The sequence below is a fragment of the Coenobita brevimanus genome, chromosome 60 (assembly GCF_032717465.1).
Source record: "Coenobita brevimanus isolate Jiangsu-jjx chromosome 60, ASM3271746v2, whole genome shotgun sequence".
Lineage (NCBI taxonomy): Eukaryota > Metazoa > Arthropoda > Malacostraca > Decapoda > Coenobitidae > Coenobita > Coenobita brevimanus.
This window is the reverse complement of record NC_137013.1, coordinates 39,561,316-39,587,744: the sequence shown is the minus strand read 5'-3', so window position 1 is coordinate 39,587,744 and position 26,429 is coordinate 39,561,316. Positions and strand designations below refer to the sequence as shown.

Sequence of the window (26,429 nt, the reverse complement as noted above, 5' to 3'; positions counted from 1 at the left end):
TCCATCCTTCTTTCCTTCCGTCCTTTTCTGTCTTTCTTTCCTTCTTTCTTTCCTCGTCTTTATGCCTACGAGTGACTCTACGCTCCATCTTCTGCCTTTTTCTCCTTCAATCTTTCCTCTTCCTTCTGCCTATGGGTGACTCTACACTGACAAACCAAATGGTTTCATATACACCAGGAAACCATTTACTATGCTGGGAGATAACCATATACCAAATTATGGCACCTGGTGGTTTAGTGGGTAAAAAAGACTCTCTAGTCAGATTGAGCCTGTACAGGTGTATATCCAAGGGGTGGTTGGGGTTTATGGCTCATGTACTGCGACTTAGGGATGAGTGAGGCTGGTCATGCTTATCTTAAATGTCAGAATCAGCTTGCCTAGCCCCGGGCTCCTGAGCTCCTTATGGGGCAGCGGAGGATTAGATTATGATGATGATGATTACTGCATTATACAGTACCTGTGCATGTATTTGAATAACTGTACAGGGTAGTTGGTTTGTTTTTATCTAATGGAATGGGGTCAGTCCCACAACATCAGCTTTAGGTCATGGCTACCTGAAATTCAGCACTTGAGCCCTTTTTATGGGGTAGGAATGGGTATCCTTGATTACTAGTCAAAATGACCAACCACACTGTCTACACATGGCCATCATCTAAGCTTCAAGGGGTTAGATATCTTTGTCACATTAGAAAACATGCATTGTAGACCCAAGACCAATGAGAATGTTGAAGAGGTAGGTCTCCTTGAAAAATTTTGTCTCTTCATGTGGAGTATCCAGCACCTCTAGTTTGAAAAGGAAACATAGAAAATATCCTAACAAAATGAAAAGGTTAAAAATATTCTGTGTCATATTAGCATATTGTTTACCCTTCATCTTCTTTAGATGAACTTAGAGCATACATGAAATAATGCTGGTATAGCCACAGACATTGCATTTATATATTAGCGCCTTTTCATTTAGTTGACCTATGACCTAGAAATTGAGGTCAGTTTAATTCCTTCAATACTTTTCACCATTTTATTGATTTTGTTTTTCACCCTCAAAAGATTTTACTCATTAGGGGAGGACCTTTGTTGTCAAGAAGTTAGAATTGGTATGCAATAACCTTTGCTTTATGATGGTGACTTTTCATTTATTCCTGCTTCTCCCAGATGATCTCTTTCCTACCTACCTACCCACTGCCATAATCCCCTAAGGGGTGACCATTTGACTTTGAGTTAGTTGTTTTACGGGGAGGGGCACTAACCCTCCACCAACCCACTTGTTGACATGTAGGGAACACGTATGGTTTGGTTATATGGTTACCACCCAGTGTTGTAAAGGTTTCTTGGCTTACAGGAAACCATTAGGCTTGTCACTCAATGTAAAGCCACCTGTAAAGGAAAGAAAAGAGCTTCTCCCAGATGATCTCTTTCACCTTCATAAAAACCCTTTGCATTGAAGATTCAAATGGAATGTCAGTGTACCTTAAGATCTATCATGGTGTTTTCTGTTACCTTAGTAAATATCCTTTTTATTGAAGAGGTAAAACTGAATGTCAAGGTACCTTAAGATCTACGAGGGTTTTTTCCTGGTACCAGAGTATTAGTTTATTGTATGATATCGGCTTTAGTTTTCATTTGATGTATTTTGGCCAGTATTGTTAGAAGTCATTGAGCATGACCTCAGGGATAAGAGACTCAGTAGGGAGGCTGCCAGAGATTGAGCAGCATGGAGAGCCGCCATTAGATGACCGAGGCCAACACGTGCAAGCATGTTGGAGCCTTTAGAAATGAAAGTAAATGAATTTCAGTATACTGTAGTTCTGCCAGATGGAGCAACAGTGCATTTAGGGAATGATGATGATCAGGATCTTCCACTTCATATGCCAGGGTATTAGTTTATCAGTATTATATCAACTGTAGCTTCCAGTTGACACATTTACCAGTCTTGCTTTATGTTGCTTCTTTACAGTTCCATCCAGTGGACCAGCAATGCATATGGGGACTGATGACGGTTGAGCACCTCCTCCTCATGTGCCAGAGTGAGGGTGGAGGGGGTAGTAGGCCAGACGAAGGGAATGGGGCATGTGGGAATGGAGTGCAGGGTGACCCCACATCCCACACTCAGGTTCATGCTGCCTTACAGGATCCCCCCTCACGTGTCCTTCAGATCCCCTTCTCCTTCAACCTGCTGCAGATTCTGCCAATGTGTCAGCAGGTCGAGCTCCTTGTCTCCACGTATATACAAGGTTGTCCACTTAGTTCAGCCCTGTTAAATCAGGCTGTGCTGTCATAGCTTTGACATTGCAACACATATGACATTTAAGCTTGATTTACAGTTGCACATCACATTTTTTGACAAGTCATAGTTTCTCATATCAATATATGTTTGGTCAGCTGTCAGTCTAATATCATAAAAGTTATCCAGTATGAAATTAACTTTGTGAAAGGGATATGGCAGTATATTTAGCTTATTATGCTGAATCTTGTTTGGAACCTCCTAATTAGTTTTAGATTCTGTGCAGTTGTAAGTGGATATAAACTGATAGAGAGAAAACATTGGATATTGATGTATTTAAGAAATGTTAACAACTGTCAAAGGTTTGATAGGTGAATAGGTACTTGTAGAACTTAAACTATTTTTGTGCTTTCCTTTTCCTGTTCATAGATCCTCACCACCTCTTGTATTAGCTAGAAGTGTGGTCATAATGTTGATGGTGGTGATAATAATGATCATGATGATGAAAAGGATGATGGTGATTGTGATGATGATTTCAACGATGATTAACAATTTCCAGACCTGTTTGGTAGCCTAGTGCGGCGTGTGACATTTGACCGTGACCCCCAAGTTGATGAGGCCAACCAAACCCTGTACTCACTCCTCCTTGAACACCTCAGCCAGCTGCACCGAGATCGGGAGTTCCACCTCACCCCGTCCGACCATCAGGCCCTCCCCTCCCTCCTTGCAGCTCGACCAAGGCCACAGGGAATGCAGGCATCACCCTTCTCTAACACCGCTATCAGTAAGTCATAGATGAGAGAGGAAGAGTATAATCCTATAATCTCTCCTGAGTCAAGTAAAATCCACTGGAGGTAGGAAGAATAAAATAAACTCCCTCAGTCTAATTGTGTTGTGAGCATCAACCTGGTCAAATCCTACCATCAGTGAGTTAGGCAGTTGAGGGAGAAATGAACCATACCATGTCTCCTAATCTAAATAAAGTTCTCTGAAGGTAGGAAGAATAAAATTTTTCCCATCAGTCTGATGATATATTATTTATATTCTTGCTACTGCTAGATTATTTTATTTAAGATTGGGAAAATATCTTAGTGTGAAGATATAAGAAATGATCTCCATCTGGCTTCTCCGCTATGAAAGGTCTTTTCAAAGTTAAATAATATCATCTTGTGACAGTATATTTGAATTTAAAAATAAATCACCAGCTTCAGGGGGTTAAAAAGACATCATCAGATAGACAGGGTTAGGAACAGAAGAAGAGAATAACTGATACAGCATGGGAAGGAACGAGGGAAGACAGCACAGGCAGTTCTTATTACCATATGTTTCAGGGATGTTCCAAAATGTCATAGTTTTTCAGTACGGTTCTATCTATCTATCTATTGCCAGACTCCTTCATCCTGTAAGGGGAGACCACAAACAAATCGCCTCCAATTCGCCCTGTACCCCGCCATTTCACTGCCCTGCTCTCAGAGCACACCTCCCTCTTTCATATACCTCTCCACTCCATTCCTCCATCTCATCCTTGGCCTTCCCCTCCTTCTCCCCCCCACCACCTCACTCACATACACTCTCCTCATCAGTCTCTCACTCTCCATCCTCTCCCCATGGGCAAACCACCTCAGTGTGTTTTTCTTAACGCATCCTATGACATCCACACATACACCACAACAATCCTTCACTTCCTCATTTGTCAGCCTGTCTCTCCATGTGACTCCACATGCTCCTCTCAAATAACTCATTTCCACAGCTTTCACTCTTGACTTTGTCCATCCAATAATGTCCACGCTTCACTTCCATACATTAGAGTTGGTATCACAATGCTGTCTTGTAGTAACTTTTTCACTTCCTTACTCACTTTCCTATTTCTTATCACTGCTTTCAAGGAACTGGCATCCTTTGTTCCTTGTTGTACCCTTTCAAGCCCCTCACCCTCTAAACTTCCATCCTTGCTCATCACACTATCCAAGTACTTAAACTCACTCACATTTTCCATTTTCAATACAGTTGCTGATGTAAATTCAGCTAGCAGTGGAGCTGTAATAGGCAGTCCACTTGTAATTTATTGTGGTTTTGCATAAAATGGTGGTAGAATGCAACATATTGAGGACTTCTTGAATGTGTAAAACTAAATTCGTGAAGGGTAAGATAGGCTCTTAATTTTTTCCCGTAATCTTTGGAACACAAAATGAAGAACTGAATGTGCTTGGCCTCTCTCTATCATTGCTGAGTGGTCTCTTTAGTATGGGCTACAGGCGTATAAAATCTGATTATCATAGGCTTTTCATAAATGTCTGTCAGAAATGAGTGTAACATTTGGAAGGTGGATAAGTGAGTGACAGAAGAGCCTTATTCTTGTCCAACTTCTACTCCTGAAAATTCTCCTGGATGTTAGTGATATCTTGATAATATAGTTTGCAATAAAACTGTAAGGGAATTGTACAGTAGAGGACAGTACTATTGTACAAAGTGATGGTATGTTTTGTGTCCCATTTTTCATTTTGATTACATTCTGAGATTACAAAATTATATATTAGCTGTAATGTCACAGACCTGTCACTTCCTTCTGCTTCACAGGTAAAGGCAGTGATCCTCCAAAATGGCGTTGCTTTCTGCGTGGCATTTCATGGAATCACCTTCTTCTGACCCTACTCCCAGCCTCCTACCAAGATCTCAAGATGCTGCTTGTTCGCAGAGCAAATATCTCAGACCCCTCTAATCTTGCCCTCAAAATGCTGCCCCTATCTGATCCCACATCTCATAGTCAGCATCATCAGGATGGGGACACAGAAGAAACGGTTTCAGATGGTGTGCATATGGGAGGGTTTGAAGGGCTAGGAGAGAAGAATGGTGTGTTCTCACATGGGGATGGAACGAAGGATGATGCTAGAAGGGCATTTGGATTGGCTAAGGACCTAAACTGTGATAGATATGGAGGTAGAGGACTGGGAAGAATTGAGCACAGTGTACTGTTTGGAAGTGGCAGTACAACTTCCCCTTCATTCAGCAGCCAGGATATGCCGTGTGCTGGACGCCGCCTGCGCTACAAGTCAGGTCCAGCACCACACTCACCATTCCAAACTTCTGTCGGGCCAGTAGTTGTCAGAGAGCGTGCAAGTTCCTTCCACGTGGGTCGGGAACGATGTGGGTCACTTGGCCAGAAACCCAGTGTGTCAGTAGAGAGGAATCGTGCAGCATCAGTTGATTCAAAAGATAGCCCCCAGAATGCCGTTCCTCTGCGAGAGAGAGGTCGTGCTGGATCTGTGGACTGGCATACAAGGACTCCCCGGTATGATGCTTCTAAAGCTCCTCTGACAGAGCATGTCCGGCAGCGTTATGCCTCCATGCCTTCAAAATCTCATACCACTGGATTCCCCCCAGGTGTCAAGAGCTCATCAACAGAGGGACTAAGGAACTTTGATGAATGTGTTCCACTACATCTGCAGACAGTTGACCTCCTGTCACAGACAAGAGGGACAGGAGGTGGGATGAGTGGGAAGCAGGCAGAGGCAGGAGGTCATGCTATGGGTTCTCCACCACCAGCACCACCACCGCCCCCTACCCACACACCCATGTACGGTGCTGTGACACTGCCGATCTATGTGTTTGACTGCAAGCTCAGCAGCATCACTGCTCAGCTTATAAACAGGTATCAGAAATCCATAGTGGTGTATCCCTAATTCTTTAAAAATTGTATGTGAATACATGATTTGATTATGGTGACAATGATGATGACTATAAGTAAATGTGTTTGTTAGAAAAGTGGTATCTTTCATTTTTTTTTCAGATGAGTATTGGAGCTGTAGTCTGTGCCTGATGCTGTTATTTTTTCATGTTAGGATGAAAAGGTGTGCTTATGTTAGTCAGTCTGAGTGTTTATGATCAGCTTTTAATCTTTCTGTTTGTTTTTTCTGATTTGTATAAGTAACAGGGAACAAGTTGGTTCCATGAATTATGTACGGTATGTAAGAGGAAATACTGAGGGTTTGGCACCCCACTTTAAAACCATTGTTGGATGGATTGACTCTCTCACAGGTGTATGTGAAGTGCATAAAAAAAATAAATAAAAATGATCAGAATGGTTAGGCCTTTTAGGTAGGGCCAGGAATCCAATGGTTCTCATGATTATGTATGATAGTCTGGCTCATTTCACTGGACATGTTAAGTTGATACCAGGTAGCCGTTTCACATTCATATTATTTCATCCTGTGTTTTTAGCATCCACCTTACCATCCCAGTGGTGGCTTTAGGAGTGGGGAAATTGGGCAACAGCTTAGGGCCCCCCTCACAAAGTGGTATTTGGCTAATATCATAATATAAATGAATGTAGTTTTAATATACAGTAGTTTTAGTTGTTATTCATTCATTTAACATCACAGTTATGTAAAAATATTATGGAAGAAGAACTGGTTTTTAGAAAAGCTACTGGTATTTTAATGTCTGTATAAGGAATAATAAGTAATGCTGGAGGGCCTCATGTGACTCTTGCCCAGGGTCCCCCAAAATGCAAGACCATTAAAGAACATTAGTATGATGATGGTGATGGTTGCATTTGTTGACATATCGTTTCATATGTGTACAAGGCAATCCCCAAACTATGACTTCCAGATTTCCAAAAATGCAAATATTCCAAAAGAATTTTGAAAGCTCATTCATCATCATCATCATCATCCAGTCCTACATTGCCCCATGAGGGGCATAGGAACCTGGGGCTAGGGAAGTTGGTTCTGACATTTAAGATGAGAGTGACCAGCCTCACTCATCCCTGAGTGGCAGACTTAAAAAAAAAATATATATACCACTAAAGAACTGGGGTTTCCAGGCTCACTGTTACCTTGAAAAAGTGCCATATTAGTCTACAGTAACCCAAGCTGACTGAAGTTGGACTCCCATGAAAAACAAGATTTATTTCATATATATTTATATATATATTGTGGTAGGTGGGGGCGCTCACCATCCACTCACTCAATGTAGTGTTACTCTCGGGTGTCTGCCCTGTCCTCTCCTCCATCCTTCTTTCCTTCCATCTTCTGTCTTTCTTTCCTTCATTCTTTCCTTGTCTTTCTGCTTGCGGTGCGGGTGACTTTACACTTCTTCTTCTGTCTTTCATTCCTTCATTCTTTCCTCTTCCTTCTGCCCATGGGTGACTCTACACTGAGTGACAAGCCAAATGGTTTCCTGTACACCAGGAAACCATTTACTACGCTGGGTGGTAACCATATAACCAAATTATGGCGCCTGCTGGTTTAGTGGGTAATTATTGTGCTCCAATCAGATTGAGCCGGTGAAGGTTTATATCCAAGGGGTGGTTGGGGTTTATTGCTCACATAATGCCACTCAGGGATGAGTGAAGCTGGTCACTCTCATCTTAAATATCAGGACCAACTGCTTAGCCCCGGGCTCCTACGCTCCTCATGGGGCAACGTAGGATTGGATGATGGATGGATGGATGGATATATATATAGATAGATAGATAATATAGATAGATAGATAATTATATATCCATCCATCCATCATCCAGTCCTACATTGCCCCATGAGGAGCGTAGGATCCCGGGGCTAGGCAGTTGGTCCTGACATTTAAGATGAGAGTGACCAGCCTCACTTATCCGTGAGTGGCATTACGTGAGCAATAAGCCCCAACCATCCCTTGGATATAAACCTTCACTGGCTCAATCCGACTGGAGCACAATAATTACCCACCAAACCACCAGGTGCCTAAATTTGGTTTTATATATATATATATATATATATATATATATATATATATATATATACTGTATATACATACACATTTCTGAAATTCTGTCCCCATGGGCAAAAATTCATTGTCATTTACTGCTGAGTTTTCACTCTTGAACCATCAAAACCATGATTAAGAGATATTAAATACGAGTGTGGATATAGTGAATGGTAGATGAAATGTTATGTGGGCGAGTGTCTGTACTTAAAACTGATGGTTTATGATGCTGTTCCAGTTTTGCAATAACCCTCGATTCCAGCCATTTCACATTTAGGAAACTGAACTGTCTTTGGATAGTGTACATAAGGGGATATAGTGTGTGTTGGTAGAGATGTTCTGCTGATGTCTGTATCTGTGTTACCGCAGAGTGTTTTGTGTAATCTGGAGGTATTCATTTTTTTAGACTTCCCTAATTTTTTTTTTCCTCCTTGATTTCTCACAGTATGGACAGAGGCAGTGTGGTGAAGAAGGACATATTCCTGGACTCAACCTTGAAGTTGTTGCCTGAAACCAGAGGAGATGAAGGGATTAAGGAAGACACTGTACCTCTGAAGGATGACCCTGGCATTACCACCAGCACCTTCAGGGATAAGACAGTCAGCCAGACCCAGAAAAATGAGCCTGTTATCCCAAGTCTGGGGGACTCTGTGACTGGTAGTAGGGTTGTTGATGCAGTTGGTACCTCCCCCATCATAATGACAGACTCTACCACCACCATACCTTCCATTATCACGGATGATCACAAACGTCCTAGCCCAGAACCCAGATCAGAGGAATCAGATGTGGGAGGTACTGTATTGTATTTTTCTGTTCTGTGTATAATGTATCATTGTCAAATTGAGAGAATGGATATTGATAGGGTGGTGAAGAGAATGTATGTGAGTGATTTTGGAGATGAGAAGAGGCATGGTAGACCAAGGTGGTGGCTAAATATGGTAAATCATTAAGAATGGAAGGTATGATAGCTGTTGGGGCCAGGGAACTGACAGGGGTCAAGTTGGTGGGCTTGACTTTGTATGTAGGAATACATGTTGAAGGTTTAGCACCCCTTTTTTAACTTGCTAGTCAGTAGATCACCCCATATAGGGCAGATGTATGTAAAGCTTTTTTAACTATAAAGAAAATTACCCCCCCATATATATGCAGATGGTTAGACCTCAGAGGTAGAGTCATAATTCTGGGGGTTTGAATGGTGTGTAAATGAATGTCAGACCCTTTTCATTGTGCATGCTGTTGGTAGTTATCCCTTTCATGTGCTTTGTCTTTTGTTGTTATCTGTATCCTACCTCACCCCATCCTTTGGTGGGAAAAATATTCAGGATAGTGGTGATGATAATGATGATGATGGTTTAATTATTTAATGGGATAATTTAAGATCACTTAATGGCAAAACAGGTACATTTTTATGTCATTTACTAATCTCTTGCAAAGCCGAAAGGCATTATCCATATTTAGAAGACTTTGTTGTAGGTTGTAGCACTTTCTGAACGGACTCCCACCCTCCTTGGGTGGGATTAAATACATACCTCTTCAGTTGATAGTATATACTTTAATCCACTAGACTGCAGTGTCTTATAATTGTGGCAAGGATGTTGGCTGTTTTAAACAATTGTAATAAACCGTCCATTTTACTGACACATAAAAACTATTTAGATCATTATGCAGTATTACAACACCATCCAGACAAGTACTGTACCATACTTGGCATTGTTGTATCCTACTAATGTGTTAGTATACTGTATAAGTACAGGGCTGTAGTGTATTGGTGTTGTGATGGGGAAGGGTAGATTGAGATGTTTTGGGCATGTGGAGAGAATGGAGCTTGACAGTTAGGTGCGGAAGGTGAGAAGTGTGAACATTAGGGGCGGGCTTGTGGGAAGCAGACCAAATAAAAACGAGGACAAGGTCATAGAATGTGACCTCAGGGGTAAGGGACTGAATAGTGTGGCTGCCAGACGTCGAGCAGTGTGGAGAGCTGCCATTGAGTGACTGAGGCCGATGCACGCTAGCATATTTGAGCCTTTATAAATGATACAAACAGTACACTACCATAAGGTTGTGCTGTACTGTGGTGGAAGATGCTATAGAATCTGGGTAGTAATCTATTGTACTGCACTGGAATGACCTTGTGTATCATCACCATTATTATCATCTGGACCTCTTTTCCCACCCAAGGGCAGCGTGAGGAGTTGCAACGTCCAGACAGCCCAAATTTGCCCAGTCCAATGGGCCATGCCTCCATTCACTCATCATTCAAGCCCCTTGAATCCTGGCTCCATCTGATATGTCAAAAACCTTCACCACATTCTGTAACTTCACAAATTTATCTGATAGAGTCAATCCAGACACTGTCACATTAAAAAAGGGTGCCAAATCCGTGATCATGCACTTCTTGTCACAACATTCATCCAGCCAGCTTGATCTCTCGTCAGTCCCATAGCCTCGCCAACTTCCATACCTCTCTCCCTCACACACTCATCCACTATATCCCTCCACCTTCCCCTTGGCCTACCTCACCTCCTCTCTCCTTCAGATTAACTCATTATATACCTTTTTCACCACTCTGTTGTTATCCATTCATTCCACATGACCATACCATCTCAGTACACTCTTTTCGATTCTGGTGTCTGAAGAATTCCTTACTCCGCATCTTTCACGAATCAAAAAATATCATATCCTATCGGCTCTCTGTGCCCCACATACATTCCTCAGCAGTCCCATCTCCACTGCTGTCACTCTTGACTTCATTTTCATGCCACACCATAGTCTCACATCTATATGTTAACATTGGCACTAAAACTCCTTCATGTAAGCCTCGCACAGCTCCAACACTCAAGCCTCTGTTTCTGATCAAGGCCATCATAGCACCAGCTACTTTCTTTCCTTGTATCACTCTGCTTTCCACTTCTGTTGCACATTTTCCTCTCCTTTCTATCACTGTACCCAGTTATTTGACCTCTCACCAATTCCAGCCTCTCTTCATTCACCGGAACATCACACTGGGAGTCACTTTCTCTCACGATTACCATCACTTTACTCTTTTCTACATTTTCTATCAAGGCACGATGCTTACAGACATCAGCAAAAAACAAAAGTGATGATATCTAGGGTTAGTGGCGGGACTGTCAAAGACGAGGGAGAGTGTCCATGTGCAGTTTGCCACAAGGGCGTGGGAAGTAATTCCAACTTGTGCAGTGTTTGTGATAAATGGATGCATAAGAGATGTAGTGGTATCAGAGGTAGACTGTGAGATAATGCTGAATTTATGTGTACGACGTGTCGGGGAGAGCAGATGGAGATTGTCAGACGTGAAAGGATTGAACTTGCTGGTGAATCTCTTGAGTGTGTGGAAGAGTTTTGTTATTTGGGAGACATGTTGTGTGCTGGAGGTGGGGCTGGAGCTAGCTCTGTGGCTAGGGTGAGAAGTGGTTGGAAGAAGTTCAGGGAGCTCTTGCCTCTCCTGACATTGAAAGGACTCTCCCTACGTGCTAAGGGGTCTTTGTATGCAGCATGTGTTAGGAGTGTATTGCTGTATGGTAGTGAGACCTGGGCAGTGAAGGAGGAGGATATTCACCGGCTCAGATGTACAGAAATGACAATGATTAGGTAGATGTGTTGTGCGTCCCTGCGTCCAAGGTCTGGGGGGGCTGGGTTTACGATGGAAGAGTTGAGAGGTAGGATGGGGCTGGAATGTATTGGTGTTGTGATGAGGAGAGGTAGATTGAGTTGGTTTGGACATGTGGAGAGGATGGGGGATGATAATTGGGTGAGGAAGGTGAAAAGTGTTAATATTGGGGGTGGGGTTATGAGGGGTAGACCGAGAAAGACATGGGACGAGGTCATTAAGTGTGACCTCAGGGTTAAGGGACTAAACAGGGAGGCTGCAGTGGATCGTGCAGCATGGAGAGCTGCCATTAGGTGACCAAGGCCGACGCATGCAAGCATGTTGGAGCCTTTAAAACATGTTAAAAAAACGTTGTCTACCAAGTTCTTGTTTGGAATTTGCAAGTAGTACTGCACCATCAGCATACTAGATTTGAGATATTCCATCCATCACCATTCATAACCAACATCATCCCCCTCTCCATTACTTGTGTGTTTACTTTTCTCATCACCCCATCCATATATATATATTGAATGTCCATGGGGATATCACACAACCTTTTCGCATGCCCACACTGATTGTGTACTGTTCACTTAGATGCCCATTTACCCTTTCACATGCCTCACTACTCACTACCATCATAAAAACTCTTGACAGCACCTAGCAGCTTACCATCTACACTGTACATGCGCAATACCTTCCACAATCTTTTTCAGTCTACTTTGTTGTATGTTTTTTCCAGATCCATAAATGCCATAAACACGTATAGTCCTTCTCACAAGCCTTCTCCACTGTCTGTCTCACTGCAGATATTTGATCCACACATTCTTTGCCACTCCTAAAGCCACCCTGTTCATCACTCACTGGGACGTCTGATATCTCTTACTTTATAATAATTTTTCCATATACCTTCCCTACAGCACTCAATAAGCTTATGCCTCGATAATTCTTGTACTCACTTCTCTCACCTTTATTTTTGTACAGGGGTACAGTCATAACATTTTTCCACTTTGCAGGCACAGTTTCACTCATCTGTGGAAATATGTAAGAAGACCACATGTTCATTACAAAATTTTCCTTTTCTTTAGACCAGAGCACTGCACGAGGTCATGTGGTGATGGTAGAGGCTGGATTCTTGCGTGGTTATGTAACGGGTTTGTTCAGGGCCCTGGTGGCTGGCCTGCCGGTCCGTCCTCATGATGTACAGGCAGCCCTCGACCACTGTCAGGAGGCTGTAAATGAGATTCCTCTCACACCCTTCCTCCAGGTTAGAAGAGAAGCTTATTATGGGATGACAAGTAAGATGGGTAAGATGTAGAGGTAGTAACAGGGGAGCTAAAAAGAAGAGAAATATCAAGAGTACCCAGTGCGGTGGGACACATGTTCATACACATATCGTTCAAACCTTTAAAATTTTTAGCTCCACCTCACATGCAAAGTAGAGCAACATATACGAACAAAGGTACGGTCAGTCCTTGAGTAACATGCAGCTGAGTAACACGATTCTATACTTACACTGTAAGCATAATGTGATGGGTCATACTTAACACCAACCCTTTTAGTTGCCTTGTACGACAAGCAGGGATACTGGGGGAGTATTCTTGTAAAACGTCCCTACCCCCAGGGGGGGTATGATTGTGCAACTGTTGCTGAATACATCATGGTTAACTAACCCTTGTAACGCTTGATACTGTTTTGGCGCAAGTTTTACCAAATGCGCGTTTTAGTTTGCATGCAGTGAGGTACGTTATAATCACTGGGGGGCTGGGGAGCGAAGTCCTCCAGTTAGCTTTCAACAACTACAGTCAGGCTTCTATTGGCATTTATGGTTATAAATTGTATATATTTAAGTTTGTTTGGTTTGTTGATATCATGTCCAGTCGGTCAGATTGACAATAACCACACTATTGGGGACATTCAGGCAGCTTTCTGTAATATCACCAAGTAGGTATATATTGTTTGTTTTCCGGTATTTTTTAAATTGAAATTCAAATGGTAATCACCTGAGGTGTTTCTAATACTAAAATTCTTTTCCCTGAAAGAGTAGGTCTGTAAGAAAACAGCTCAAATCGCTGTGTTACTGTCATTTGTATTTACGCTTTTGTTTTTCATTAATGCTAGTTTAATACCATTCATGTTCGTAATTACGGTACAGTTATATCTCGTTCAGTGTTTTCCCTGATGCTGGGTATAAGTAGGTGGTAATTTATGTGGGGTAAGGTGGTAAGAAGGGGTAAAAGTGAGAGTTTTGGAAAGTGGTCAGACTACATTATACCATTATGCATGCAAACATATTGTTTGAGTGACGCTGGTTTGAGTACTGTGGTCCTTGTCCAGTCTACATTGTCTGTGTTACTGGAAGATTAACTGTACTTGTACATGACTGACAAATGATAACACCCTTGCATTTAGTTGCCAAGTTAGGTTTCTGATATCAGCACTACACATGAAGACCTCCTGTACCGATGGGGTAAGCACATGTGTACTGACTGTTTCATTATCATTTATCAGTGTTTTTAAGTTTAGTCTTACTACCTCCGAATGATAATGAATATATTTTAAGACCAGCTGCAGTCAGTTTCTTACATGGTGACTCTTTTGACATTTTGTACTTTAAGTGTACCATAAATCACAAAAAAGTAGCTTGTTCAAGTTACAATGCAACCTTTTCAGCTGATTTGGCAATTTCACCTATTTTATACTACCAGTTGTCAGGGAAAAGTTGTGATACTGTATTGTGAAACACAGCACAGGTATATAACAAGAACTTGCTGTTTTATCCCCAGACTATCTGTGGTCACTTGAGAGACTTCCGGCTACACAGTGACCTGGAGAACCTACGTCACACACAGTCAGATCCAACCAAGTCCTGTCCCAGCCTGCCCAAACCTGGGGTTGATTCAACTACACCCAGCCATCTCCTGCCTCTTGCCCCATTACAGGATCAAGTAACCTCTCAAACTATGGTAGTTCAGGTACAGTATTTAATATTTTATGACAGCTTAAATGATCTCAGCTGTGGTAATCTAGCCTTGGACTTGTGTGTGTGTCCCTAAAAGTGGTAATAAAACATTGGCTCTTACTGTTACAAAAGAAATTAAGGCAGTAGTTTTATACTGATTTATGGAAACACATGCAGTTTTATGGATGATGATTTTCAAAATAGGAGCCCCCACAAACTGGAACAAGATACCACTGCTTGCTAGATAACTTAATGTAAAATGCAGAAGTGTGATCAACTTGAATTGCCATCTGTTATACAATTTTTGCGTTGATTTGCTGAATATAAGATATTTATTGATTTATCTACATATAATAATGGAGAAAAAATGGCTTATTTATCAAAATATAGTAGAAATGGAAGGCTGTCATTTGCATCTATCTCAGTTTAGGGACAGTCTACATGGGATTATTAATACATTGCCTGAATATTGATCACCGTCATGTTTTTTGGTGTTGGCATCTAAAAGAATGGTTCACGATCATGTGGGCATGCGACAAGGTTGTGTGGTGTCCCCATGGTTTTTCAATATACTGTACAGGTAACTCGCACGGAACACGTGGGTTTCGTTCCTACCGTGGCGTGTTAGGTGCGAAATCGCGTATATTTAAACTACTCCGTATTTTGTGTGTTGTTTTGTTGTTATCTGTCACTGGTAATCACTAGAAAGCACTTTAAGTGGTTAGAAGGTTTATTTAATGTTATAACTCACAAATACAGTACTCCAGAGCAAAACTTCAACACACAAATACTGTACGTAAACACAAAGAAACATTCTGACGGCTATCATAGGTAATCACATAAATCAGGTTAACTGGTACCAGTGCTTTAACTTACAAGTACATACCAGAACAGTACATATTTAACTTAGAAATGCAGGACTGTGATATCGAATGATTTCAGTACATAATCTGTTAGGAATGGCTGGAAAAAAAAAAAAATGTTATGAATACATTTTCACCTTTTTGATATACGTTTATGGTAGTTTCGAGTTATTATATACGTTATCGTTGTGCCTATGCTTGGAAGAGGGAGCGAAAGAGTTGAATTTTCAGTCCTAAATGAGAAAACTGCACGTCCTCCAAGGCTAGACTCGGCCACGGGAGAATAAAGTGGAGGGTCAGTCCGATTAGCAATAAGGAAGTTGTGTCACAACTTCCAGCTCTCACACCACGAGAATGCCTAAAAATAGAATCGTAATGCAGTTTCAGAACTAACACTAAGTCTAATTATTACGAATACAGATACAAAGCAGAAATAAATACGTTTACAGACAGGGAAAACGTACTTCTTCCGTCATAACATGTTCATCTTTCTCTGTCATTTTACGTTCATCATTTTACCTTGTTATTTTCGCAATATATATTGCTGTCTCGTAAACAGGGTGGTTGTTTGTGTTTTGCAAGGGAGGAAAAAGATTGTATTTTCTGTCTGGGTCGAGATAATGGGTGTAACTATGTGTGGTTAGGCATGGCCACAAGCGAAAAAATTGTACATCCACTCATCACGATAGCAGGTGGTGAACTGACAGATGATAAAGGGGGAAACCTGTACTGTACACAGGAAAAATCATCTGGTAAATTACCAATATGCTGGGAATCGAACCAGGGACTTTCAGATGAGAGCCAGGCAGCATACCACTACACCACGACCAGGTTAAAAGTTAACTCACGTTGTCACAATCTTGTAACCAACGTCCCTCCGCCCCCACTGTGGGCATCAAGAGGATGAGTTAACCCCCTGGCACTCGGGCAAGTAGATGCTTTTAATCTATCCCAAACACTTACGGCAAGTCAGAATGAAGGGGGAAACCTGTACTGTACACAGGAAAAATCATCTGGTAAATTACCAATATGCTGGGAATCGAACCAGGGACTTTCAGATGAGAGCCAGGCAGCATACCACTACACCACGACCAGGTTAAAAGTTAACTCACGTTGTCACAATCTTGTAACCAACGTCCCTCCGCCCCCACTGTGGGCATCAAGAGGATGAGTTAACCCCTGGCACTCGGGCAAGTAGATGCTTTTAATCTATCCCAAACACTTACGGCAAGTCAGAATGAAGGGGAAACCTGTACTGTACACAGGAAAAATCATCTGGTAAATTACCAATATGCTGGGAATCGAACCAGGGACTTTCAGATGAGAGCCAGGCAGCATACCACTACACCACGACCAGGTTAAAAGTTAACTCACGTTGTCACAATCTTGTAACCAACGTCCCTCCGCCCCCACTGTGGGCATCAAGAGGATGAGTTAACCCCCTGGCACTCGGGCAAGTAGATGCTTTTAATCTATCCCAAACACTTACGGCAAGTCAGAATGAAGGGGGAAACCTGTACTGTACACAGGAAAAATCATCTGGTAAATTACCAATATGCTGGGAATCGAACCAGGGACTTTCAGATGAGAGCCAGGCAGCATACCACTACACCACGACCAGGTTAAAAGTTAACTCACGTTGTCACAATCTTGTAACCAACGTCCCTCCGCCCCCACTGTGGGCATCAAGAGGATGAGTTAACCCCCTGGCACTCGGGCAAGTAGATGCTTTTAATCTATCCCAAACACTTACGGCAAGTCAGAATGAAGGGGGAAACCTGTACTGTACACAGGAAAAATCATCTGGTAAATTACCAATATGCTGGGAATCGAACCAGGGACTTTCAGATGAGAGCCAGGCAGCATACCACTACACCACGACCAGGTTAAAAGTTAACTCACGTTGTCACAATCTTGTAACCAACGTCCCTCCGCCCCCACTGTGGGCATCAAGAGGATGAGTTAACCCCCTGGCACTTATTTAATTAGTTAACTTTATTTCGGTGCTTACAAGTACAGTACATACGAGAACAGTAAATATTTAACTTACAAATACTGTACAGTACTGTGGAAAAAACGAACAAATAAAAAAGGCAATATTCTGATGCCTATCAGGTAAACTGGTTATAAGACTTTATTTCTTGGTTTAACGTTATTTAATAGTACTTTAAGTTGCACATAAACTTACCAGAACTGTACAGTACTGTAAATATTTAACTTACAAATACTTTGCTACTGTACTCGGGAATGTCTCACTGAATAATTTCCAGCCTAGATCGTCACGTAATCAAAACAAACCGCTCGCTGCGGTGACGTTCGAGGATTTGATCTTTCAAAGGCCTCTCCTGCGTTAATTTGTAGTTTTCATAATGGTTCTTTAATCTTACGTTGTCTTATATGTATCCCAGCCCTTACCGTGTATAATTGCGAGTGCGTTCCGTGAGATTGTGTTCCGTGCGAGTTACCTGTATATATGGATGGGGTGATGAGAGAAGTAAAAACACGAGTAATGGAGAGAGGGACAGCGTTGGTAACGAATGGTGATGGATGGAATATCTCAAATTTGTTGTATGCTGATGATGCAGTGCTACTTGCAAATACTAGACAAGATCTTGGTAGACTAGTGCAGAATTTTGCTGATGTCTGTGAACATCGTGCCTTCAGAGTAAATGTAGAAAAGAGCAAAGTGATGATTATTGAGAGAGAAGGTAACTCCCAGTGTGCTGTTACAGTGACTGGAGAGAGACTGGAATTAGTGAGAGGGTTCAAATACCTGGGTACAGTGATAGAAAAGAGAGGAGCATGTTTAAAAGAAGTGGAAAGTAGAGTGACACAATGAAGGAAAGTAGCTGGTGCAATCAAGGCCTTGATAAAAAACAGAAGTTTGAGTGTTGCAGCTGCCCGAGGCTTAGATGAAGGAACGTTTGTGCCAGCTTTAACATATGGATTTGAGACTACGGTGTGGCCTGAAAATGAAAAGTCAAGAACGAGAGCAGGTGAGATGGGACTGCAGAGGAATGTGTGTGGAGTACAGAGAGTGGATAGGATACGAAATAATGTGATTCATGAAAGATGTGGAGTGAGAAAGTCTGTAGACACTAGAAGTGAAGAGAGTGTACTGAGATGGTATGGTCATGTGGAGAGAATGGATAACAATAGAGTGGTGAAAAAGGTATATCTGAGCAAATTTGGAGAGAGGAGGTGAGGTAGTCCAAGTAGAAGGTGGAGGGATATTGTGGATGAGTGTGTAAAGAAGAGAGGTATGGAAGTTGGTTAGACTAGGGGACTGACAAAAGATCGAGCTGGCTGTATGAATGTTGTGAGAAGATGTGCATGATCAGGGATTTGGCATCCCTTTGTAACGTGACAGCTTTTGGATTAACTCTATCGGATATGTTTATGTGAAGCTGCAGAATGTGGTGAAAGTTTTTGGCATATCAGATGGAGCCAGGATTCCTGGGGGTTGAATGTTGAGTGAATGGAAGCGTGGCCCATTGGAGTGGGCAAAATTTGGCTGTCTGGATGTTGCTACTCCTCACCCTCCCCTAGGGTGGGAAAGGAGGTCGGATGGTGATGATGATGATACGCATCTGTAAGGAAATATGGTAAGTGAGTATAACGAAATCGTATCGTATATAAAAAATGAAGGAAATATTGTACTGAAACAATCGAGGATCGTATGAACGCACAGAGCTCTGCCATATGGAGGAGCTTTGTCATGGGTAGTGTCACAGTTTGTTTGCCTGCCGCCAGCGGCACAGGGTGATGCTGATGATGCTTATACACCTTGAGTGACTTGTATCAAAACTTTGGTGTGAGTCATGGATAAATGTGCTTTAGCAGAGATGGAAAAATGAACTGCAGCAGAACTGAGACATTTCCTCAAAGCAAGAAGAATACCATACCTTTAACCTGTAGATTGGGAGCCACAGCTTAGGCTGGGTAGCGTCACGTTTGCAAGCCACAGTTCAGGCTGTGCTGGCTGTGCATCACTGTTAACTACTCCACCCCTACGTAAACTTACTCATGGCGCTACACAAAGACGGAGAGAGATTTTTTTTTCATTTCATCGGGTGATGCCCTGGATGTTTATCTTCAAGTTTATAATAAAAAAAAAAAAAAAATTGTCTTTTTCATTTTTTCACTACTCCCCTACGTAAACTTACGCATGGCCCTACGCAAAGACAGAGAGAGGGATATTATTTTTTCTTCACCAGATGATGCCCTGGATGTTTATCTTCAAGTTTATTATAAAAAAAAAAAAAACTTATTTTTGATTCATTTTTTGCGCATCATGGGGTAGGATAAAAAAGATTATTACGCAATCCATGGGTTAAAAATTTGGGTTGCTGATCCTGGCCCTGTGCAATTTTGGCCATATAATTCTTAATATTCTATCTTTCTATTGCCAGATGCCATAATCCCATAAGGGGTGGCCATTTGACTTTGAGTTATTTGTTTTACGGAGAGGGGCACTAACCCTCCACCAACCCACTTGTTGACACGTAGGGAGCACGTATGGTTTGGTTATATGGTTACCACCCAGCATTGTGAATGGTTTCTTGGCTTACAGGAAACCACTTGGCTTGTCACTCAATGTAAAGCCACCTGTAAAGGAAAGAAAATCAATAAGAAGTGACATGAAAGATGGGAGAAATAGGAAGAGAGGAGGGCAGGCACAGAAAAAAATGATAAAGGCTAAGGAAGAAGTAGGCAGTACTACATCAAGTGAGTGGATGGTGGTCACCACCACCTACCACCAGTTCTTAATATTATTAAGTCTATAATGGAAATTATTAAGTCAGGATTTGCCAAGTGAAAGATTAGGACCTTTGGAAACTGTATGATAAGTTTTTCCAAAAACTAAGATTCTTAACACTTGGTAAAAGTGATGAAGGCAACTGCACACAATAAGCTTTCATGGCTTTTGGTAAACTCTATGAAGAACTTTTCAGTGTATGTCCCATGTAGAGCATCAGTAAAATGTCTAAGATGAGTATAATACTGGTATAATGCTTTATGCATGAATAATAATCCTGATGGGAATATTTTAAAAGGAAGACACACCAGCTCTGAGCGGGTAGTGATCACACACTGTTTAATGATCCAGCAAACACTGGCAACTTTCAGGAGTTTGTAGGGGCTCCTATTATGAAATGGCTTGTATAAAATATTGTGTACAGATCATGAAATAATGGTCTTATTTTGTTTATATTTTAATATATACGGCAAGTAGATTTTAGCAGTAATCACTAGTCCAGCAAATTATTGTTATTAACTCTCTTAGTACTCTGTTGGTACTTTCTCTTTTATCCTAGGAATTTTGTATGCCACCATTCACAGGTGGAGAGAGATGCAACTGAGAGCTCTGATAGCACTGCAAGGGAGAAGGGAAAGCTTGAACTTACAGATGCCACTTCCCCAAAATTTCCAAATGTTTCAGAGAAACTCCACTCAGAAACAGAAAAATCCTCACGTGTGCTAGAAGAATTGGAGTCTGTGAGCAGACTTGAGGAATCTAAATCTCCAGGCAATGTGGAAGGATCAGAATTATTGACAAAAGATGGTGATGCAAAATCTCCAAGTAAGGTAGAAGAATCAAATCCTCTGAATACTGGAGAAGCATTAGATTCTTCAGGTAAGCTGGAAGAACCAGAGTTACAGAGCAAAGGGGAAGAGGCAAAGTCTCCCTGTAAAGTTGAAGAACTGAAGCCTCCAAGCAAAGTAGAGGACTCGGACTCCCCAAGTAAAGCTGGTGAATCAGTACAATCCACTCCCAGCATCCAGAAGTTCCCGCTGTCTCTTCTGAAGCTCCATCAGCCTTGCCGAGACCTACAGCAACTCCATTCCAGCATCCGAGAGCGATTTTCAGCAGTTCTGCAGGGGTCCTTCTGTCCAGTCCCATCCCTATCTGACTACTACTACTATTCTCCTCACTCCCTCCATCACTCCAGTGAGGTGAGAGAATAAGACTTGGGAAAGGGAGAAGGGTACATGACAATACAAACATTAAGAGAGGTACATCTACTACAAAGAGGGAAGATGAAGAAGGGAAATTGAATTAATAGGGCAAAATAATAATAGAAAAGAGTACAAAGTAGATTATGGGATAGGAGAAGTGGAAGGACTACCCACGAAAATCAGAGCTTTATAGATCATCCCATTTGGTGGGTTTCTTTCCATTCATGGTTCTTTTTTCTGTTAAGACATTCTAGGTAATATAACATTACTGAGATATGATGAGTAGTATATGGTGCTTCTTATATGTCTCTCTCTCAGCAGGTTAATTTATTACACAGTACTTTATCAACTACATCTGTGTGTCCCTGCCTCTCCTGTGAAGTGAAAGGATAGAGGGAAGAGGAAAATTAAGAAGGAAGGGGGATTCATTACTAAGATGGAAGAATCAATAGCTCCTCTCCAGCCTTGTAACTGATAAGGAACATGCTTGTGATGGGATATTGCATCATGTATCCTTTGTGATAGTTTTTCAGTAAGTTAAACTGTAAATTACAGCTCACACAGAACTGCTATAAATAACAACAGTACATGAATTTTTACCATTCACCTTTAACTTGCATTAGTGGGGATAATAATTCTCATGAGCATTAACTTGATGGCATTTATTTGTAAAAATGCAAACTATATTTTCTCATCTAGATACTGTTGCCATCTGGTGGTGCTCACCTTTGTAGTGTTTAGTAACATTTATTTATAGGGATACATGTACTGGCAATCCCCATCTTCACTCCCAGTGTATGAAGCTGTATTGTGGGCTGGTGAGTTTGTTGGTCTTCATTCAGATCTTCATGTCCATCTCAGTGACACACTACTTCTCTTGAAAACTTCTCAAAAGATGGATGTAACAAAAGTGTGCAGACTGGTCTCTCTATTCTTTTTTATGGTTATCTTAACCACTGTTCTCCTGATTACATCTCCAATAAATTACATAGCTCTGGCCCTTGTGGTGCAGTACTGTACAGTTGTATCAACAAACAGGGAAATGGGCTGTATTTTTACCATTAAATTTTCTGTGCTTGATTCCTCTACAACTGGAGACAGCTGCTGTGAAAATGGATGATACTGTATTTTACCAATTCTCAGATGCTGTGCTAGTAATTCAGTTTTCATTCTGTTTTCATTTTCATGCCATTATGATAATTGAGCATCATATAGTATGTTCATTCATTCGTTCATCATCTAATCCTGTGTTGTCCCATGAGGAGTGCAGGAGCCAGGGGCCAGGCAAGTTGGTCCTGACATTTAAGATAAGAATGACCAGCTTACTCATCCCTGAGTGGCATTACGTGAGCAATAGACTCCAACCACCCCTTGGATATAAACATGCGTCAGCTCAATGTAATTGGAGTGCCTTAAATGCCCACTAAACCACCAGGTGCCATAATTTGGTTATATGGTTACCATCCAGCTTAGTAAATGGTTTGCTGTTGTACAGGAAACCATTTGGCATGTCACTTAGTGTAGAGTCACCCGTAGACAGAAGGAACAGGAAAGAATGAAGAAAAGAAAGGCAGAAGAGGAAGGATGGAAAGAAGGAAGAGAGGAAAGGGCAGGCACCCGAGAGCAGCACTACATCGAATGAGTGGATGGTGAGGGCCCCAACCAACCACTAAATAATGTTAGTAATATTAAATTAATAATAATAAATAATAATAATAATAATAATCATCCATCCATCCATCCATCATCCAATCCCACGTTGCCCCATGAGGAGCACAGGAGCCCGGGGCAAGGCAAGTTGGTCCTGACAATTAAGATGAGAGTGACCAGCTTCACTCATCCCAGAGTGGCATTATGTGAGCAATAAACCCCAGCCACCCCTCAGATATAAACCTACACAGGCTCAGTCTGATTGGAGCTCCTTAGTTACGCACTAAACCATCAGGCACCGTGATTTTTTTTATATGGTTACCGCTTAGCATAGTAAATGGTTTCCTGGTGTACAGGAAACCATTTGGCTTGTCACTCATTGTAGAGTCACCCATAATAGGTAGAAGAAAGAGGAAAGAAGGAAAGACAGAAGAGGGAATGTTATCACCCGTAGGCAGAAGGAAGAGGAAAGAACGAAGGAAAGACAGAAGAGGAAGGAAGGAAGAGAGGAAAAGGCTGACACCCAAAGCAGCACTACATCGAGTGAGTGGATGGTGAGTGTCCCCACCTACTCTTGATAATAGTAATCCATCAATCCATCATCTTATCCTCTGTCGCCCCATAAGGAACTTAGGAACCCGTGGCTAGGCAAGTTGGTCCTGACATTTAAGATGAGAGTGACTAGCCTCACTCATCCCTAAGTGGCATTATGTGAGCAATAAACCCCAACCATCCCTTGGATAAAAGCATACACAAGCTCAGTCTGATTGGAGCACCTTATTTACCCACTAAACCACCAGGTGCCATATTTTGGTTATATGGTTACCACCCAGCATAGTAAATGGTTTCCTGGTGTACAGGAAACCATTTGGCATGTCACTGAGTGTAGAGTCACCCATAGGCAGAAGGAAGAGGAAAGAATGAAGGAAAGAAAGACGGAAGAGGGAGTGTAAAGTCACCTGTAGGTAGAAGGAAGAGGAAAGAAAAAAGGATAGGAAGGCAGAAGAGGAAGAATGGAATATAATAATAATAATAATAATAATAATAATAATGATAACAATAATAATAATAATGATAATAATAATAATAATAATTCATTCATCATCCAATCCTGCATTGCCCCATGGGGAGCATAGGAGCCCAGGGCTAGGCAAATTGGTCCTGGCATTTAAGATGAGAGTGACCAGCGTCACACATCCCTGAGTGGCATTACATGAGCAATAAACCCCAACCACCCCTCGTATATAAACCTGCACTGGCTCAATCCGATTGAAGTGCCGTAGTTACACACTAAACCACCAGGCGCCAATATTTGGGTATATGGTTACTACCCAGCATTGTACTGTAAATGGTTTCCTGGTCCACAGGAAACCATTTGGCTTGTCACTCAGTGTAGAGTCACCCACAGGCAGAAGGAAAAGGAAGTGTAAAGAATGAAGAAAAGAAAGACGGAAGAAGGAGTGTAAAGTCACCCGTAGGCAAAATGATGAGGAAAGAATGAAGTAAAGAAAGACAGAAGAGGATGGAAGGAAAGAAGGATGGAGGAGAGGAAAGGGCAGACACCTGAGAGCAGCACTACATCGAGTGAATGGATGATGAGCACCCCCACCTACCACATATTTTAAAAAGTCATTTAATGGAGGGGATCATACTGAACAAATTACATTTTCAAAAAAGAATGAAAGGCTGATGTTGAGATGGGATGGAGAGTTAATGGCAGTTCAGTGCTGATGGAGTGGGATACCCTTCTCATAGTCTTTAATTCAATCATCAGTTCTTGCTGAAATGGTTTTTATATTTATCTATGTTCAAGACAGTTGTTATCAGTCTCCTTCAGATTTAAATCTTGTTTCCCCTTTTGGTGGGATGAGCAGAATGTCTTTTAAATCCCATGCAAATAGAAATACATGTCTTGAATGAAATTTTCTTAACATAAACTGGTAGAGTTTATGCATATTATTGTCCAGATACATGTGTGTGAAGGCCTGTTGTATTACATACACACCTTGATGGTTGATGTATTTGGCAAGTGTATGTGAAGCAGATCTGTAAAGGTAAACTATAGAGATACGCAAATGTTAAGGTTCTGAAATGGAACCAGAATCCCCGAGGATTGAACAACTTAAGAATAATTGTTTGGCTCATTTCTTGCTCTTCATTCATTCATTCATCATCATTTCATGATCCATAATTGATAGTTCTTCCACTTTTTTACTTGCCCTTTGTTTGTTTCTGGATCCTGCACCACTCAGTCCTTAGATGGGAAAAAGTTCAAGATGATGGTGGTGATGATGAATCGAAATGATCAGAATATCTCTTTACATCTCCGTGTCATTTGATTTTATTTAAGATAAAATATATCATAATGTCTTTCCTTCATTCTTTCCTTTTCCCTCTGTCCATGGGTGACACTTACGCCGTGACAAGCCAAATTATTTCCTGTACACCAGGAAACCATGTGCCATGCTGGATGGTAACCATTTAACCAAATTATGGCACCTGGTGGTTTAGTGGGTAATTAAGGTGCGACAATTGGTTTGAACCAGTGCAGGTTTATATCCAAGGGGTGGTTGAGGTCTGGTGCTCACATAATGCCACTCAGGGATGAGTGAGGCTGGTCACTCTCATCTTCAATGTTAGGACCGGCTTGCCTAGTCTCGGGCTCCTATGCTCTTTGTAGGGCAACACAGGTTGATGATGATGATAAAAGATTGATGAAGAGTGTACTCCACTGTCTGACAACACAAGCCAGGAACAATTTTAAGGTTAGTGAGCACCCATTGGATCAGTCTGTGACAAAAAATCATAGTAGCATTTATCATTGCAGTTGAAATTTGTCTACCAATGAAATAAGCTATGACATTAGTAGAAAACACTTGTACACGTGGGTGCTTATTCAAGAGTCCTCTAATTGTGTAATTTATAGCCACTTTTCAGTTTTAGCCAGTGATTGGCAACCCATTCATTCATCCTCCTAGACAAAACAAATGTGTGAATATGTCACGTGTAGCAAGCACACCAATTGGCATACCCAAGCTACAGTTAGGTTCATATTTGGCCAGTAGTACATAATGGAAAACAAATGAGTAAAATAGCATATTCTGGTATTAACATTGAAAACTATACCTATTTTGTACTGACTTGGCCAATAATTTCATGTCCTTGTCATAACACTTCTTATGACTAGCCCAAGTGGATGGAAAAAACCAGAGCCATCATTGGTGACTGCTTTCTGCCATCCCGTATGTGGGAAGTGATCTGGTTTGATCCAATAGGCCTACATCATATGCCTCATGTAACGAATTTACCTGATTGTATCCGATATGTATGACAGTTTGTAAGGGGACCTCAATGTGTTCGTTAAATCCGATATCCAGTCTACAGGGGTACGATAAAGCAAGGGTTTACCGTATACAGTTTAATACT

At 41.5% G+C, this 26,429-nt stretch overlaps 1 protein-coding gene across 1 annotated transcript in view; it reads left to right on the top strand.

Annotated features, from left to right (window-relative positions):
• LOC145403388 (KICSTOR complex protein SZT2-like) overlaps positions 1 to 26,429 on the top strand; it is a 214,005-nt gene that overhangs the window by 52,327 nt on the left and 135,249 nt on the right. The window contains exons 22-30 of the mRNA XM_080275171.1: positions 1,955 to 2,231; positions 2,781 to 3,005; positions 3,433 to 3,435; positions 4,799 to 5,470; positions 5,528 to 5,870; positions 8,406 to 8,752; positions 12,656 to 12,834; positions 14,354 to 14,542; positions 20,736 to 21,350. Of these exons, the coding sequence (XP_080131297.1) occupies positions 1,955 to 2,231; positions 2,781 to 3,005; positions 3,433 to 3,435; positions 4,799 to 5,470; positions 5,528 to 5,870; positions 8,406 to 8,752; positions 12,656 to 12,834; positions 14,354 to 14,542; positions 20,736 to 21,350 (2,850 nt within the window). The remainder of the gene's footprint in view (positions 1 to 1,954; positions 2,232 to 2,780; positions 3,006 to 3,432; positions 3,436 to 4,798; positions 5,471 to 5,527; positions 5,871 to 8,405; positions 8,753 to 12,655; positions 12,835 to 14,353; positions 14,543 to 20,735; positions 21,351 to 26,429) is intronic.